At 51.4% G+C, this 19,120-nt stretch overlaps 1 protein-coding gene across 2 annotated transcripts in view; it reads left to right on the plus strand.

Moving 5' to 3' along the window:
- TBC1D2 (TBC1 domain family member 2) overlaps nt 1-18,895 on the plus strand; it is a 41,622-nt gene extending 22,727 nt beyond the window's left edge. For both annotated transcript variants that reach the window (XM_030829814.2, XM_030829816.2), the window contains 8 exons: nt 370-765; nt 4,517-4,627; nt 6,652-6,839; nt 7,935-8,411; nt 14,213-14,333; nt 16,643-16,828; nt 17,624-17,745; nt 18,379-18,895. In XM_030829814.2, coding sequence (XP_030685674.1) covers nt 370-765; nt 4,517-4,627; nt 6,652-6,839; nt 7,935-8,411; nt 14,213-14,333; nt 16,643-16,828; nt 17,624-17,745; nt 18,379-18,586 — 1,809 coding nt within the window. In that variant the 3' untranslated portion in view covers nt 18,587-18,895. The remainder of the gene's footprint in view (nt 1-369; nt 766-4,516; nt 4,628-6,651; nt 6,840-7,934; nt 8,412-14,212; nt 14,334-16,642; nt 16,829-17,623; nt 17,746-18,378) is intronic.
- The last annotated feature ends 225 nt before the right edge of the window (nt 18,896-19,120 follow it).

A 19,120-nucleotide genomic window follows, 5' to 3' on the forward strand; every position in this document is an offset into this window, starting at 1 on the left:
GGTTCCTGCCGTTTCCCAGCCAGGAGGAAAGGGAACTGGGCCGGGGGAGCACGTGCGCAGTGGTTTGGAAGGCATGACCCAGAAGCTGCCCACAGCATTTCTCATATCCCATTTGGGCACAGTAGTCACTTGGCCACACCGAGCTATGAGCTTGGCTGGGAAATGTAGTCCTTTGCTGGGGAACCATGTGTCCAACTAAAACTCTTCTGAGTAGAAAAAGAGAATGTGGGTGCTGGTCAGTGATGCCCTAGGGGATGTTGCCCGCCACCTCTCAGGGCTCTTAGGAGAACTGATGACAGCCTCTGCCTCATGTCTGGCACGTAATAGGCCTTCCCCGAGCTCACCGGGCTCTTCCCTTTCCCCGTGCAGGAGCTGGTAAAGATCCTGCACAAGGCGCTGGAGGCTGCCCAGCAGGAGAAGAGGGTGTCCAGTGCGTACCTGGCAGCAGCCGAGGACAAGGACCGGCTGGAGCTGGTGCGGCACAAAGTGCGGCAGATCGCGGAGCTGGGCAGGCGGGTGGAGGCCCTGGAACAGGAACGGGAGAGCCTGGTGCAGACGGCGAGCCTGCGGGAGCAGGAGGTGCAGGAGCTGCGGCAGCACGTGCAGCTGCTCCTGGACAAGAACCAGGCTAAGCAGGAGGTCATCCAGAAACTCTCTGAGAAGGTCACCCAGGACTTCATGCATCCCCCCAACCAGCCCCCTGCACCCCCAGATGCAGCTGACAGGGACCTCCTGAGCCAACAGGAAAAGATGGAGCACCTGAAGGTAGGGACCCCTCCCTCCAGGCCCTGGGGCCTTGGGGGAAGGCACTGCTCTTGACCCCAAGGCTTTTCTGGACAGAGCTGGGATGACCCTTAATACTGGAGTATTCACATCTGAAACAGACATTGATAGAAATGTTGCTACACGCGTCCTCACTTTCTTAACCAGTAGGCCCAATGCAATTTGACCTTTTCATGACATCCTAGGCTGAAAAGTGAAGGTATCTCTAAATCATCAAAGTAGAGATGAAAGAGCCCAAGATGGAGTCAGAACTCCTAAGCGCTCTGGAGCCTGGCCTGCTCAGCCTCCTTTAGCGCCGCGCTGATGCTCTCAGGAGCCCCCGAGGTGCCCAGCAGCCCTCCCCAGTGGTCCTGCACATGAGTAGTGACCTGTGGCTGGCTGTAACTTGCTCGTGATAATGACAGTAATCGCTACTCTTACTTACAGATTGTTTACCGTGTGGTAGGCACTGTCCTAAGTGCTTTACTTTCATCACTTCACTTAGTCCTCACACCAGCCTGGTGAGGTAGCTGCTTATGTGCTCCCCACTTTACAGATGAGAATGCCAGGGCTGAGAAAGGTGAAGCAACTTGCCCAGGACCGTGTGCAGAGGAAGTGGGGGGACTGGAACTGGGTTGCAGCTCACCTCTCTGACTAGTCTTGTCTGCTCTGCTGCCTTCCAGCCTCTGTGCCCCTTCCAGCCACCACCATCATCCCGGCCTCACCCTTGCCCAGGGTGTGGCTTTCACCCGGGAAAGGCCACCCCATCCCGCAGGGACCAGTTGCAACACAGGGGGCAGGAACTTTATTTTAAGTGTGATGCCTGCCGCGGGCTGCGGCCTCCTCTCTGGAGGGTGGTGACAGGAGCTGGGGATAGGTGCGCCTAGAACCCACCGTCCCTACAGGCAGCCACATAGCCCCAGTCAGTCCTTCCCCAGCCCTCGCACCCACAGCCACAAGAGTATACATCGGATTACCACGGAAATCCTGTGCCGCTGTATCAAAGAACTGCTGTCAGACGGCGTAAGAGGGGGAAAGGAAGAAAGAGAGAAATCCGGGAGCTTTTGAGAGACCAGTGGGCAGTGTGGTATAGTGGCCACTCCCCAAGCTCTGAAGTCAGGCAGACTGCCTCTTGCTAGCTGTATGACTTGGGCAAGTTATCTCACCTTTATATAACATGGCCTAACCAGTCCTACAAACAGAGTTGTTAGAAGGGGAAAGGAAGATGACATGAAATCCAGATTCCCTTCCCTTTCTTTCAGCATGAAAAAGCGTATAACCAGTCTCTGAACCTTCTCCCTTATTTCGTCTAAAATCAGAGATTCTTTTGAGTGCAAAATGAAAACAAAACCTTTCAAATGCAGATGAAGCTAGGTTGTCAGAAGCTGTGAGTCCCTCACAAAGCAGTGAAAATTGCTTCCATGAGATTGCTTTCCTACCCTGCTCTATCCTGCTAAGTGTCTTCTTTCTGTGCCCATCCTGCTGGAATCCACTGTTGAAGTCCCAGTAGAGCAGCATGGGGGTCAAAGTGCCTCGCTGGGTGCCTCCAGACCGTCTCAGAGAGTTGCCCGGAAGTATGGACTCACCTAAATGACTGAGCGTGCCCCTGAGTTTGCATGTTCAGGAATTTAATTTATCAGTGAGCCCAGATACGAAGTGATTCTGGGTACGATTCACATCAACCATGCTTATGTTTACGGCTGCTCCTCAGAGGTTGTTAGAAAGCTATCAGTCCTGCAGCTGACACCTTGGAGGTGTTTTCTGATAGGAGTTGCATGTGCTAGACTCCCTTATTTTTTAGCCTTTAGGTCTCTGATCTAGAAAAAAATAGAAGACCCATCAAAACTCCACTGTTTTTAAGTTTTGGGACAGAACATGTTCACATTTCCTACTTGCCCTTGTGGTTAAGTACACTCAGCTTTAAGGAAATGCCCCCTTTTTGAAACTGTCAGTGTGAGCACAGAATCACTGACTTCTTGAATATCAGAGCTGGAAGGACTCAGAGATCTAGTCTGCCCCCTCATTTTCTGGCACGGTCGGCCAAGTCCTGGAGAGGGGAAAGGACTGGTCCAAGGTCGCACAGTACACGCAGCAGGGTTACAGCCTGACCCCAGGTGTCCCCACGTCCAATCCACTGCCTTCCCCACTAGCACAAGGGCTCGTCCACACGGCATTTCCCAAAGATGATTCCCAGGTCCCTGGTCCCTGTGAAAGGAGGAGGGCAAACTCTCTTCTTCCCTGTCCCCTTTCTCCAGTTATGTTTTCCTCCTTTGCCTCACTGGTGACAGTCACGTGGCTTTTCTCATCTCGGAGCTCTCTCTTTTTCCTCCCTACAGTTCTGAGCCAAGAACACTCAAGGTAGGGCAATGGGTGAACGGGAAGGCACTGCCCAGATGCCACCCCACCCAGGCCCACGGCTGCTCTGAGGGGCGCTTGTACCTGCCCTCCTTGTCCGGGCTGCAAGCAGGGTGCCCTGTGCGACACATCCAAAGCCTTGGAGAGCCCCTGGACATGAATTGGAGCTTCTGAGCTGGGAGGGATCTTGGCCAGAATGAAGAGGGTCAGCACGGCCTATGAGCTGTACACAAGTGACCCATCCCTGATATTGAAGTGCCATGGGTGAGGCGTGCTGTTCTTAATTTCCTGATAAATCAGGGCCTATCCGAAGTCGTACCCGCAATAGTCTCTCATGCTTATCTACAGGCCAGTACATTTTCTTGAGTGAGAGAGAAAGGGATTGAGTTTCCATTCGTAAATGCCCTGGAATTGCTAGGTATCACTGTGAGCATGTGTTGTCCATTGTTCCCACAGTGTCCATCCAATCAGAATAAAGATTGAGAGCCATAGCTGCAGCTGCGGCTACTCCTTTCAGGCTCCTGCTTGACCCTCCCCAGTGCATGGCCAGCTTCTCCTTGCATACCCCAGCAGGAAGATCATACTGCCTCCCCTGGACAGCTTGCAAAAGGAAAACTCTAGGCTCAGATATAAACATTACAGCTTTATTCATAATAGAAACAAACCAGGGACTTCCATGGTGGTCCAGTGGTTAAGACTCCACGCTTCCACTGCAGGGAGCATGGGTTCAATCAGGGAACTAAGAGCCCGAATGTCACATGGCACAGCCCCCCAAAAAAGAACCAAACAAAAACACTCAGGGCTCAAACTAAAAAAGCAACAGGAGAAGGATTATGTCTAAGTTATGGTAAACTCACCTAATAGAATAGTCATCAGACATTAAAAATTATCATTGGGAAGCTTCTGTAGCAACATAGAAAAGTATTTACAAAGTGACACTAAGTAAAAAATTTTCACCCAAAATTGTTCAGTATGATCACCAATATATGACAAAATATTTTTATTTAAAAAACAAACACTACTTGAATGTTTTCTCTGTTTTGGTCCTTGTATTTAGTGTGCACGTTACCTCACTTAGTCGGCTGCCAAGTGGGGTAGTTGGTATTTGCTCCTTTTACAGATGAGGAAGGAGAGGGTCAGATTGATCCAGTGAGGCCTCCCAGCCAGGAAGTCAAAGCCAGGACTTGAAGTCCAGGCTTAATGCTCTCTCCACCATGTCATGCTGGCATCAAGATTAGAGAAGGGGGCTATCACTATTATTTTTTTTCTTTCAGACTTCCTTTTCTGTTGCCATTATTGGAAATTTCTGAAGGAAGAAGGTGTTGGCAGCTCATCTGAGAGTGAGGACCAGGGAGATGTTTCTGGTTCAGCTCATTAAATGTTTTGCTCTCTTCTCCAGGATGACATGGAAGCATACCGGACCCAGAACCACTTTCTCAACTCCGAGATCCACCAGGTCACAAGGATCTGGAGAAAGGTGGCTGAGAAGGAGAAGGCCCTCCTGATGAAGGTGAGACACGGGAGCCCTGTTCTGGCCCTCTCTGTCCCCAGCCACCCTTCCAGTCCTCTCACCACCTCACCACTGGCTCAACTCTCTCCTCATGACCTGACTGCTCTCCCTCTGGACTGTGCCCTTCATGAGCTGTCTTCCACATATCAGGGATCTGTGCTCTGCTGACTGCCGCTTCTGATCACAGAGGTGAGGGGAAGAGGCAGGCAGCCACTGCAAGCCCCCACCCCCTAAAGTAACTGCCAGGGGATTTAAAAGGCCTTCCCGCTCTTTGTATTTCCCTTTTTCCCCTTTTGTCTTTTTTTTTTTTTTTTTTTTAATAAAGCCAGGCTTTCTCTCTCTCTTTTTTTTAAAAAAATTTTATTTATTTATTTATTTATGGCTGGGTTGGGTCTTTGTTTCTGTGCGAGGGCTTTCTCTAGTTGCAGCAAGCGGGGGCCACTCTTCATCGCGGTGCACGGGCCTCTCACTATCGTGGCCTCTCTTGTTGCGGAGCACAGGCTCCAGACGCGCAGGCTCAGTAATTGTGGCTCACGGGCCTAGTCGCTCCGCGGCATGTGGGATCTTCCCAGACCAGGGCTCGAACCCGTGTCCCCTGCATTGGCAGGCAGATTCTCAACCACTGCGCCACCACGGAAGCCCCCCCTTTTTCCCCTTTTGCGAGCCAGGTATTAACTCTACATTCCAAAACCGCCACAAATATGGGGGAAATTAGAAAGTGACCACGCATGCCCAGGGAAAGCCTCAGAAAAGACCTAAGAGGAGCTTAAGTTTATACCTCAGGCTGATCCTGGGCACAGAGGCAGCCTACAACAGTCAAAACCAAAAACCAAAACAGCAAACCCTAGGTAAGAAGGAGTATCTGATTTCCAGAGTTAACATTGGCATTTTTAATAATATAATAGCTAGTTATTTTACCAGCAAAAGCAGGTTTATTCGGGACTAACCAGAGGAATTACAATTTGGAATACTTGAACTATGGTGAACCACAGGCAGATTCAGGGAACAAGGAAGGGGAACTTGCTTTTTATAGGGAAAAGGAAGAGGTTGGGAAGGGCTGTGATAACCAAAAAATCCACTGGAGGAAACTAGGAGTCCCAAGTATGGAGGCTTCTCATTGGCTGGATTGCTACAGTCCCTGATTGGCTGAGCTGTCTTTGCGTGGAGAGAAGTTTTCCTGTTCCTGCTGGATAGTAGAGGCAGCTTCTTGTCAGAGATGTAGGTGAACACCTCTTCCTGTTTGGAGAAATTAATGATGCCTGTGGCAGGGCCTGAGAGGTCTCCATACAGGCCTGGCCGGACTTTTTTAGCTGAGCTTTCTTTAATTAATTCCACTCTACCTTATTAGGTTCAAATGTCCAGTTTTCAACAAAATATCACAAAGCATACAAAAAAACAGGAAGATACGGGGGTAGGCAGGCAGGGAATGTGCAGTGTGTGTTCCACGAGGTGGGAGAGAGGTGGTGTGTTGGAGAAATGGAAAAAGCCCACGTGGTGGCAGAAGGCACAAGGGCAGTGTCCAGAGCTCCATGTCCATCCATCCCCTGGGCACTGCTCAGGTATACCTCCTGCAGAGAGCTTGCTCTGCGCCAAGTGCCCTGGAAGGGCTTTGTATACATTGGCTCATCTAGAGTCACACATAAGAATTCTGAGGCAGACTCTGTATCATCCCCGTTGTTCAGATGAAGAATTAAAGCACAGAGAGGTTAAGTAACTTGCCATAGAGCACCCAGCCTGCAGTAACTGATCTAGGATAGGACTGCAGGCAATGCCCACCTCTCCCCTCATTTTTCTGAGTCTAGCCCCAGCCCTGGGCCTGGTTCTCTTGCCTGGAGCCCTGTCTGCCTTGCTGTAAACTCTTGGATTTGGGACTCCTCTCCTTTCCTTTGTATGAATGGCTGGGGTGGGGGGATGGGAGATGAGCGCTGGAAGAAGGGCTGGACTGCCTAAAGCTGTTCAGGCCTCAGGCCTCTGGCCCAGGCCCAACCAGGTGGCCTGACCAGCCCCACTCCTCCCTCCCACAGTGTGCCTACCTCCAAGCCAAGAACTGCCAGGTGGAAAGCAAGTACCTGGCGGGGCTGCGGAGGCTGCAGGAGGCCGTGGGGGTCGAGGCAGACGAGTGCTCGGAGCTACTGAGGCAGCTCATCCAGGAGGCGCTGCAGTGGGAAGCCAGCGAGGCCTCAGCTGACAGCGTTGTGCTGAGCCCCATCAGGTGAGCCCAGAGCAGGGCTGGGTCTTCATGACCTGGGGGCCGCCAGCCACCCTGCTACCAGTTGCTGCTGACCGTGTGTGAGCCCTGCACATGCTTACCTCCTTGTACCTCCAGATTAGTGATCATGTGGTTGAAATGAGCCCCATTTTACAGCTGAGAGGCACCGCAGGCTCAGAGGAGGCAGCCCTTTGCCCAAGGCCACACAACATATTAGTGCATCTGACGTGGGCCTGCCTCCAGAGTTCTGTTTCTTCCACTTCCCCAGGCTGCCTCCCAGGGGTGTTTGTCAGAGATGGGAGGAGGGGAGACAAGCCAGCTGCCTCCTTTGAGCCAAGCCTTTGCTGAGCACAGTGGACTTGGGCAGATAAATATACAGAAGGGGCTGTGGCTGGGGTCAAAGGTCCCTAGAGGCTGGATGGTCGGTCCAGTGGCCAGAGCCCAGGCTTTGGAGCCAGACTTGGCTTTCTCACTGTGTGACCTTGGACAAGTCACTTTATCTTTCTGAGCCTCATATTCAGCCTCCATAAGATGTGGGCTAAGATCCCAGCTTTGCAGGATCATGAGGATTAAATGAGGTAGCACAGGCAGAGCACATAATAGGGGCCAATAAATGCTGACTCTATGAAAGGCCATCTGAATGGGTCCCCAGCTCTCCTGTTTCTGCTTGTTGGTGGTGCTTCCTGTTGCCCATCTGTCCTTGGGCTTACTGGCTGTGGAAGTGGGGTTCTGTAATGGCAGTAGAGGACTTCTTGGGCCTAAGGCTTCATGGAGTAATAAGAGGGTCCTTTATATTTACACAGAATGAATGAGCAAATATCTTTTCAGCACTTGCCATGTACCAGGCACTGTCTAGCCCCCTAGCAATTTACATCAGAGGATCTCATTGGGTCTTCATGAGGCAGAGCAAGGAGTTCCTATACCCATTGTACAAAGCAAACTGAGGTTCAGAGCACTGAAGTGACCTGCCCAGAGTTACATGGCCAACCTGCAGTGAAGCGCAGGCAGGCTTCCTGCCCAGGGTCCACCCTCTCCCCGCTGCCCCTTATCTGGGGAAGGGCCTTGCAAGATGTCGCTGACACAGGCTTTTGCTGGCAGCGAGTATGACGAGTACGGCTTCCTGACAGTACCCAACTATGAGGTGGAAGATCTGAGGCTGCTGGCCAAGATCCAGGTGCTAGAAGTGCACTCCCACCACCTGCTGGCCCACGAGGCCGTGGAGCAGCCGCTGCGGGAGCGCTGGGCTGCCCTGGGTGAGCTGGCCCCCTCGGCGGAGATCAAGCAGCTGCTGCGGGCGGGCGTGCCCCGCGAGCACCGCCCGCGCGTCTGGAAATGGCTGGTCCGCCTCCGTGTCCGGCACCTGCAGGGCCCCGGCCGCTACCAGGAGCTACTGAGCCGGAGCCAGGCCTGCAAGCACCCCGCCGCACGCCAGATCGAGCTGGACCTGAACCGGACCTTCCCCAGCAACAAGCATTTCACCTGTCCCGCCTCCAGCTTCCCTGACAGGCTCCGCCGGGTACTGCTGGCTTTCTCCTGGCAGAACCCCGCCATCGGCTACTGCCAGGGCCTAAACAGGTAAGCCACACAGCCCCCGTGAGGGCACAGCCTCTGCCTTCCAGGGCACCTCTCTGTCTCTCTGGAGCCTCTCAGAGAGGTCAACCCAGGGGGCTTGGTCCCCACCATATGGGTGAGGACAAGCAGGTGAAAGGACGTGTTCAAGACAGATTTGGGCCAGAGCCCCAGGCTCCTCGTCCCGTGCCCTCTCCTGTGATTTGTCCTCAGGGTGGTGCCACTTCCATAGAGAGCACGTGAGCGGGCCCACTGGGGTTGTATAGCCCACAGCCAGCTCACGTATTGCATGACTGCCTGGGTCAGGGATCATTGCTTTAAACAAAATCCACTCAGAGGAGCCCAAGGAAAAGAGAATTTGTAAATGTTACAGAGGAAGCTCCCAAAAGCCAGGAAAAGGAAATAGAGCTAGGGACCAGATAGATGGTCTCCGGAAGCCGAGGCAACCGCTCTGTCTAGCAGGGCCATAGCACAGCACAACGCCAGGGGGCACCATTCATGCCATATTCCAGGGGGACTCTGTCCCCTGAGATTGTGCAGCCCTCTGTGGGCTGCGTGGTCTCTGACCTCTCTCATAATACATGGCTGCTTCCTTCTCTCTCAGCAGACCAGCCTCACTGTCTGTCATTCCTTGGACATTTAGGGCCCATCAGGGCTGTCAGAACAGCGTCCTCAGCCCCTAAGTCAAGCCTTTCAGCAATCCACTTGTTGATACCCTCATGTCTCAGGCCTAAATTCCCAAAGGAAGGAATCTGTCCCAGCCTGGATTAATTTCTACTTCTGGTTCAACAGCAGGAGACAAGGGATAGGAGCTGGGGGTGGGGTGGGGTGACTTGGTAGGGCTGCCCCCGCCAGTACTTTGGAGAATTCTCGTGGCTGCCCCCAGTTATCTCGATAGAGGTGGCATAATCTCAAATATTTCCCAAAGCAAGTTTCAGTTCAACTTTATTTTATTTATTTATTTTTTAATACTTTATTTTATTTTTTTATTTTTTTAACATCTTTATTGGAGTATAATTGCTTTACAATGGTGTGTTAGTTTCTGCTGTACAACAAAGTGAATCAGCTATACGTATACATAGATCCCCATATCCCCTCCCTCTTGCATCTCCTTCCCATGCTCCCTATCCCACGCCTCAGCTTAATTTAAACACATATATACTCAAGCAAATTTTACATAAGTCATTCTGCTCTTTTTTTCAGGCAGTGTGTGACATTTACTTAACACAGAATAAATATTCAGTGTCCCTACTCAAATTTGAATGGTTCCCAAGGATAGATATTTTTGATACTTTTTTTCCAGCTTAAGTTGGGTGAAATTGAGCATATACATGTACCATTACTGGGAATTCAGAGTTAAGCCCGAACAGTAATGCCTCTCAGTCTAAGCCTCCTTGGAAAACATGTTCAGATTTCATGCTGCTCTAAACGTCCGCTACAGGAGATGTCCATAGAAATTCATTCATTTAACAGCTGAGCAGAAGCCTGCACGCTTCTCATCTGTTTGAACATGTTAAAATCCAGAAGGCACAAAACTTTTGAATCCTCTTTTTAAGATTAGATTTGAAGGGAGCTAGAAGCTCTGAGACTGTATGAATAATTTGTACATTTCGTGCAAAGGTCAGGTAGGAGCTAAGACGTAATGAGGGCCTCCTGCATGCCAGGTACTTACATACCTGATGTCATCTAATCATCAGGAAAACCCTGCGAGGTGAGCATTCGTGCCCGCCATTGCCAGGTGAGATAAGAGAGGGTCTGAGAAGCTAAGGAACCTGCCTGGGCCTCACCATGCATGGGCTGCTAACCCTGGTCTCCGGACCCCAGACCTGGTTCTTCCTACCATCTGCGCTCACTCAGAATGGGAGCTGTAGCAGAGAGTGTGCTGAGGGCACTCGGAAACCTTTTTTCCTGATCAAGTATAACCTTTTTTGAGAGCAGGAATGGAGTTAGCCACATATGGGCTTTGGAGTCTAATCTATACTGAAGGAGCAGGGGGAAGATCCCAAACCAGGAGGGGATCTTAAGGTAAGCCATGTAGAAAGGAAAGAAGCCGCTCCCTATGTGGAAAGAGGCAGCACCAAAAGTTGCTGAGGGGTATATAGGAACAGCTGAGACCAAAACCAGAGGTATTTCTTTACTTCTTTCTTTGAATGCTATAGTTATTGGCATTTAGGCAGGTATTCATACTATTGCTTTAAATAGAAGATTATTTGTAATAGAGCCTGTTTAAATGTGGCGAGTGCATTTTATTCTTTTATTCTTTCAAAGGCCCTTGTGCAGCCGCTTTCACTTGTCTGGGTGCTGCCATCTAGTGGCGGCTATTAGAACTGCATGTGTGGTTTCTCGAGGACAGAACCTGCTTTTATGCAAAAAACCCAGCCTGTTTAGAGGGAGACAGATATCATAGTAATGATTTAATGCTAATTCAGAGCAAAATTTTAAAATCCATTTCGCTCTAAAATATAAGTGGATTTAAAGTAGTTTTTCCTTTCCTACATCACCCTCCTTTGCAGACCTACTTGGGCCTGAATGTCTTCAGCTGGAGTCTGGCTGTAGCCCTGAGCAGTTACTAGGACCCTAGTGAGTGCCAGCAGCCTCTCATCACTGACCTTTTTTTTTTCCCACGGGTTTTAAGTGTACAACTCAATGATCTGGAGTAAATTCACAGAGTTGCACAGCCATCACCACAATCCAATTTTAGAACATTTCCATCACCCCTAAAAGACACCTTGTGCCAATTTGCAGTCACTCTCAATTCCCACCCCCAGCCCTGAACAACCATATATCTACTTTCTGTCTCTATGAGCTTGCTTGTTGTGGACATTTCATATACCAATCATAAAATATGTGGTCATCTGCATCAAGTTTCTTCCACTTAGCATGTTCTTGAGGTTCATACAGGTTGTAGCATGTGTTTTGTTCTTTTTCTAACCAAGCAGCATTCCATTGCATGGATGTGCCATACTTGGATTATCCAGTAACCAGTTGATGGACATTTGGATTGTTTCTACCTTTTGGCTATTATGAATAATGCCATGAACATTCCTGGGCAAGTCTTTGTGTGGATGTATATTTTCCTTTCTCTTGGGTGCATCCTTTTTTTTTGTTTGTTTTTTTGTGGTACGCGGGCCTCACTGTTGTGGCCTCTTCCGTTGCTGAGCACAGGCTCCGGACGTGCAGGCTCAGCGGCCATGGCTCACGGGCCCAGCCACTCCGCGGCATGTGACATCTTCCCGGACCAGGGCACGAACCCGTGTCCCCTGCATCAGCAGGCGGACTCTCAATCACTGCGCCGCCAGGGAAGCCCGGGTGCATCCTTTTTAACAGAGATTCAATTTCCACTGTCTAAATGCACCATATGCACCATAAAGTATGTAAATCTTCTTCTTCTTCTTTTTTTTTTTTTTTTTTTGGTTATAAGAATGCTGCCACAGATATTCTTGTGTTTGTGCTATTATTTCTGTAGCATTAAAACACACCCAAAAAGTGAAAAAGTCATGAGGAATACACATCTAAAATTTTCAGTAGTCCTAACAAATTTCCAAACACCAACAGGTAAGGCCCATAGAGAGGAAGGGGGACCTGCGAAGGAGTCAGGAAAGCGGTGGCCGGTACATGTCAAGGGCGGAAAGCAGAGGCTGGCTGAGGGTGAGGCAGCTTCCCAGATCTGTCCTTCAGGAGTTAAGCCCAAAGACTGAGGCACAGGCCAAGGAACCTCCTTGTGACTGTAAATGAGAACCTATGGCCTGGGCATCCTCAGGGAGACCAGTCTTTGAGAGGTTAAGGGCAATATGATTTGGAAACAAGGCTCATGGAAGTAAAAACAAGGTCCTTTGGCCTCCTCCACCAGAGGGGTCCTGAGTATCCCACCAAGCATATTGAGAGCATTCCTGGATTCAGAGCTCGTGTCATACCCTTGCCCCCAGTGGCATTATTGGGACTCTCAGAAACAGTGGTATCCATTCCCAAAGGCCCTGGGCCTTGCTTAGGGCCTTCCATGGGTGGAATCTTAGCAGGATTAAACCTCCTTTTCTGACACAAAAGCTTTATCCTACTGGTTCAGGATTGTGTGCAAAAATTAAAAATAGTATAAATCACTGAACGTTATCAACGGGCTCACACATCAAATCACTGACCTTTTAATGTGAGCAGAAATCGAAGCTAATTCTGACACCCACTCCTGGACTGAGAACAGTGGAATGAGGTAAGATAGAGAGAACAGGCTGGACTTTGGCAGTCCTCTGCCACCAACTGATTGTGTGACCTTGAACAAGTCACTGTTGCTCTGTGGGCCTCTATTTTCCTGTCTCTGCAATGGCCAGGGATGACCAGCAGAAAGTAGCTGCCTGGAGCCTTATCTTGCGAGTTTCTGAGGCAGCCTCCAGACTCAGTGGGAAAGAGTACCATGATCAATTAGTTATGTCTGCCCTGGGCATAGACAAAGAGAGTGTTGGCTGGTGTATCCCATTTGCTCTCTCTGAGCTAAATAATCTCTGTAGGCCTTCCCACTTTCCCATCTCTGAGAGGCCAAAGCCTACTATTTCCAGGAGACCTGTAACTGTTCTCTCCATCCACTCAGCTAAACTAAGGACGGTCTGTAACAATACTTTAGCCAGAGTGGAGAGAAATACCTTCCCAATCCACTAGGGAGAGAAAAAGGATTTCTTTTTTTCTTTTCAGAAACCCTGTTTATTAAAAAAAAGTGTAAACCTCAGAAGATGTCGGAGGTCACGAATCCAGCCGAGTAAGAGCCCAGAGAAGCATCAATATCTGACAATGAAATGTGCTCTTTAATTCCATTGAGAGTGTGAGGCTGCCCCGTGCTGAAAGCGGCAGCTCCCTGAGGGTGTTCAGCGGGTGCACTGTGCACAGCCCCACTAGGCAGCCCTGTATTAGTCATGTGGGGCTTTGTTAACCTGAGATTTCTAAGAGGCTTTGTTAAGATATGTATATCATAAGCCTCTAAAAGGGGGCTAGAGTATGCAGTGTTCCCCAACATCTTTGAATATGGGACCATGTGCTCACCTAGCATCTTGAGAGACCAGTACATTTTGGGAAATGTATTCTTGGATTCACCCTGGACAAGACCTGCCAGGGAAGGTGGGGAAAGGAGAGAAAACAGTGCTTCTTCCAGGCAGACATCCCTGCTCAGCACTGTGGGTTGTCTTCTTTCTTATCCATGATCTCATTAGAGCCTCATGATAACTCTAGGGGAGAGGGGAAGCAAAGGAGAAAAAGAATTCCGAGTATTGAGCACCTGGTACATGCCAGACAGTGAGCAAGATGCTGTATGTCTGTCTTCTCAATGCCTCACAGTCCTGGGAGGTGGATACTGTTAACCCCACTTGACAGGTAATAAAAGTGAGGCGCAGAGAGGTTAGCACACTTGCCAAGGTCTCAAAGCCCATGAATATTAAGATGAGGATAGCTAACCTTTATAAAGCACTCTCACTACGTGTTAGGCACTGTGCTGGGCAGTTAACATGTATTTACTCTGTTCATCCTTACAACAGTCCTGTGATTATTATGAGGCTGAAGCTCAGAGAAGTTAAGTAACTTGCCCACGGTCACCCAGCAAGGAAGCAACAAGACTCCAGAGGCCCTGCTCTAAGATGATCCCAGTTGCTCTGGAAATCCCCTAGGTAGTCCTCTTCAAATGCATGTTCATCTCGCCCCAGTTTCCAGGAACACCAGCCTGGTTAGAGAGTGGGGTTGGGCAGGACATCCCCCAGGGCGTCACCCCTGCCGTGGGCTGCCTGATTGTGACTTCTGTGGGTCACTCCAGGCCTCCTTCCCTCCCACTCCAGACTGGCGGCCATCGCTCTGCTGGTCCTGGATGAGGAGGAGAGTGCCTTCTGGTGTCTGGTGGCCATTGTGGAGACCATCATGCCAGCTGATTACTACAGCAAGACGCTCTTGGCATCCCAGGTGAGCAGGGCAGGGAGGGGACTTGGGGGCCATGCAGGTTGGTGCCCCTGAATTGTTCCTACAAGTCAGTGAATCTTGGAAAGGTCAGGAATCTCTCAGGCCTCCATTTCTCCCTCTGTACAGTGGGCCAATAACCCTTCTCTGGGACTGCTGCAATGTTCCAGTCAGCTGATGGCCTTGAGAATTGCTGGGGCCCTGCCCACACGATAGACTGTTGTTATTCCAGTGGGGACATTACATCACTAGAAACAGTGGATATCCTATGGAGGGGAGGAGGAGAAAATCTAGTGTCACTAGATTTTGACTGGTGTTTGCCAGTCAAGAATTTCAAAACAGAGGTCAGGTAGGGTGGAAGTTGGGACTGGGAGGATGGGAGGTGACAGTGACGCTTCACACACACGTATCATCACCTACTGAGAAGTACAGCTACCTCCATCATCTCATGACCCCCTCCACTGCCCTCTGAGCACAGACCAGCCCTGGAGTCAGGTGGAGCTGGGTTCAGAGCCAGCCCTTCAGAAACCAGCCATCTGGCCTTGGCAAGTGGCATCACTTCTCTGAACCTCAGGCTTGCCTGCTTTTGAATGGAAGTAACACTACTTCCTGAGCTTGTTGAGAGGTGTAAATGCGAAACCATTTCAGACCTCCCACCTCCACCCTCCAGCCTCTCCCTCCTTACCCCTTGTCCCATTCTTGCTGTATCAGTGCGTCTGCTTTATGGAGAGATGCTACCCAGGGAGAACTGTCTCACTCCCCCTCAAAACCTACCAAGCCATTACCTGCCCACCCATCCTGTCCTCCTTTTCTACTGTGAGCACCCAACACTGTTTCCTCCTTCTGGGATGCCCACCTGGGTGGAGGGGTAAGGAGAGAGATCAGAGATGAAGATCAAGACTTAGGAGTCATCAGGAAATAGGTGGTGAATCAGGTAAGGATTGTGTTTTGCTGTGTGGCAGGGAGGCCCAACCTAATAGTGGCTTAAATGGGGGGTTATTTTTCTCAGATAATGAGAAAGCTGAAGGCTCCTGCCATGTGACTTTCATCCTCCTGCTGGTCACCTCGTGGTCGTGAGATGGCTGCACCCTCTCTGGCACTGTGGCCATGGTCTAGGCTGAAAGAAGCAGAGGGTGAAAGACAGGCACTGGCTCCCTTTCAGACAGCTTTCCGGACCCAGCAACTTCTGCTTACATCTTACTGGCCAGAATTGTGTCACATGGCACCTCTAGTTGCAAGGCAGGCTGGGAAATACACAAATATTTCACTTTACAAATATTTTATTTTCACTTTTTAACATCTCTGGAATTGAGGTGTGTTGTATAACCAATATACTATGGTGTTTTTGTTTTGAGTACAGAAAATTTCAAATGTACAAAAAAACAGAGAAAGTGTAATGAACCTCCATGCATCCATTACCTAGTTTCAATAATTATCAACACAGGGTGGCCAGTACTGTTTTCACCTATACTCACACCCACTCCTCCTACTCTGATGACCTTGAAGTAAATCTCAGACATCATATCAGTTCATCTGTACATCCTTCAGTAGGTTCAGTGGCATCTTAGATTCAGTGAGTTACCCTAGGTTTTGAGCTGGACTCTTGGCCTGCACAGCAGACCTGGAGTTCAGGGCAGGGAAGGAAGGGAGAGGGTGTTTGCTACAGCAAGAGCTAAGTCTGGAAGAAAACTTAAATGGAGGGAGAGGGCTGAGAAACCCGCAGTTCCAAGAAAGAGAGCAAGAGGAGCCTAAAACGGGCTTGTCACAGAAGTGGGGGCAGCCACAGAACAACCGTGTCCTGGGGCAGGGAAGGAGCCAGTGCGGGCAGTGACCAACCGGGTCCAGTGAAACAAGGACAGAGGTATGATGTGACCGCGCTAAGAGGTCATTAGCAGCTATCACCCAGCAGCATCGTCCCCTGATGTCAGGTGTGGCTCCCCCAACACCGGCCCCAGGACCTTGCCCTGAGCATCTTGTGCATCAGTCCCAAAACAGGTGTAGGGAAGCGGCCATGGTATCAGCCAATATAAGCCTGGGGGACAAAGGAGCCAAAACTCCACTGGCCAAGAACTTACAGTCCACAGAGACCTCTGCATCAAAGCTCCAACCTGGAAGGCTGCTCGCCAGTGGAGCGACCTGTCTCCCGGCCAGGCTGGGCTCTAGCTTCTCCGGGCGCTCTGTGCCCCCAGGTGGGGCAGGACCCACTGGGAGCAGCCTGGGGCCGTGTGTGGACCAGCCGGGTGTGCAGGGGTGGACCGGACGGAGGCAGCCCCCTCCACAGGGCAGCAGCTGACAGGCCCTCTCTCGGCTTGCAGGTGGACCAGCGAGTGCTGCAGGACCTCCTCTTGGAGAAGCTGCCCAAACTGATGGCCCACCTGGGGCAGCACCGTGTGGACCTGTCTTTCGTCACCTTCAACTGGCTCCTCGTAGTCTTCGCAGACAGTCTCATCAGCAACATCCTCCTCCAGGTCTGGGACGCCTTCCTCTACGAGGGCACCAAGGTAGGGCACTGCGCGGGGGGGGGGGGGGGGGGGGGCGTGGTGAGCAGGAGTGTCCTGGGCAAGTCCCTGCATCCTCTGGGTCTCGATTCTGCCCCTGGACAGTGGGAGGACAGAGCCCACCTGTCAGGGCCATGGAGGACCTCTCCTGGGAGCGTGGCTTTGTAAACTCAAGTACTTTGCACCCCTGAGAGGAAGTGGTGCTTCTGCTTCTGAAGATGCGTCCTAAAGTTGGGGGGATTCCCTTTCCCTGGAGAGGAGGCACAAGCATGACCAGGAGGCGCATCGCTATTCTGTCCATTGCCCCTCAATCACCTGCCGTCTCTTCCTCCTGTTTGGACTGAGCCCCAGATTGGGAGGCTGGCACTTGGATCTGGTCCCAGCTCTGCCCCTTACCTCGCAAGGAGACCCGGGGCAGGCCCTCCCCTGACCTCCGCCCAGTTTCCCCATGGTGGCTGACCTCACAGTTCACCAAGTGCCCTCGGATCTGTGTCTCCATTCGATTCCTGCTGGAGCCCCATGTAAAGACAGTGTTACCCGCCATTGGGTCCAACAGGGGCAATGCCTGGCCCAGGGTCCCAGGACAGTCCCCATCCCCAGATTCCAAGCTGTGCTCCCCTGTGGGACTTCCAGTCCACCCCCCCTTGGTGTTGCCCCGCACGTTTCCTCCAGGCCTTCAACCTCTGCAGCCTGTCCAGGGCCTTCCACAGCGCCTGGGGGTGTGGGTTCTGCTCCTGCTGGGGACTCCCTGCCCTGGATCCCTGGGCCCCCCTCCTGAGCCCCCACTTTACCCCCCAGGTGGTGTTCCGCTATGCCTTGGCCATCTTCAAGTACAACGAGGAGGAGATCCTGAGGCTGCAGGATGGCCTGGAGATCTACCAGTACCTGCGCTTCTTCACCAAGACCATTTGCAACAGTCGGTGAGAACGCACTCCTGGGCCACCCTGCCCCTCCACCGTACCCACCCCGCATGCATCCCTCCGGGACACAGAGCAGAGAGGGGGCTGGTGTTTCCAAAGGTAGGTTCATTAGCGATTCTGATCCTCCGTTGCAGCTTAGAAATCTTCAGGGACGTTCCACTGCCTTGGCGTCTGCCTGCCCCCTTAACACAGCATGCAGGGCCTCCGTGCTGTTTCATTTCTTGCCCACCTTCTCCTGCCCCCAACACCCATGCCCTATGATCCTGCCAAACAGAATTATTTGAGTTCCTAGGACAACCTCCATCTCTGGGCTTCTGGCCTTGCAGGTTCTTCTACTTAGAATGCCTCCTTGCCACTTCCACCACCACCATCTTTGCCTGGCCTACCTGTACTCATTCTTCAAAACTCAGCTCACTGTCCCCTCCTCCACGAAGCCTTCCCTGACCAACTTTTCCTTTCTGGGTTAGAGCTCCCACAGTGCTAAGCTTCCTCTTGCCTCAGTACCTGTCACTTTGGGTGGAAATTGTCTTCCTATTTACTGTTTCCTCCCTGGAAGGGGCCTCAGCTGCATGAGCAGAATGAATGCAGGGGTGCCTGGGACACCCGGTGACTGTGACTGTGCTCTCCCCCCAGGAAGCTGATGAACATCGCCTTCAACGACATGAACCCCTTTCCTATGAAACAGCTACGCCAGCTGCGGATGGCCCACCGGGAGCGGCTGGAGGCTGAGCTGCACGAGCTGGAGCAGCTCAAGGCCAAGTACTTGGAGACTCGGGCAGCCCAGGGCCCTGCAGTGCCTGAGGGTTGCACCAGCGAGGATGAGGGAGAGGCGGAGCCCTGACTTGGCTACCTGCCCTCCCCAAAGCCTTTCTCGCCCTTGGCTGGCAGACCCACAGGGGGACAGCCATGGAGCAGTGGTCTAGGCCCCGCTGAGCCCCATCACCATGTGACCCTGGGCGAGTCCCTTCCCCTCTCTGGGACTCAGTCTCCCCATTGGAACATTGGCTCCTGAAACCATTGGTTGGGTTATCTCCTCATGGGCACACACCCAGGATACACCCCTCCTCACTTCCTCTGCAGAGCATTTTAGCACCCAGACAAGCAAGAGTGCTGTCTTTATAGGGTAACCTTGAACACTCTCTAAGTTTTATCTGTGTATGACAGTGTAAATATTGGAAATAGTTCACAAGCTTTGGAACCTAAACGATTCTCAGTAACCAGTCGTTCCTGGGCGGGCCCAGGGCTCCAGAGTGTCCCACCACTAGGGCCTTCCCAGCCCGGGACGTCCCTGGCTGCTGTTTCTCTTGGCATCTCTGCAGGGCCGGTCCTGGTTCCTGGAGAAGCTGTGCAGTTAGGGCTTCCGTCTTTCTGGGCA

This window comes from Globicephala melas, chromosome 6, assembly GCF_963455315.2.
Source record: "Globicephala melas chromosome 6, mGloMel1.2, whole genome shotgun sequence".
Lineage (NCBI taxonomy): Eukaryota > Metazoa > Chordata > Mammalia > Artiodactyla > Delphinidae > Globicephala > Globicephala melas.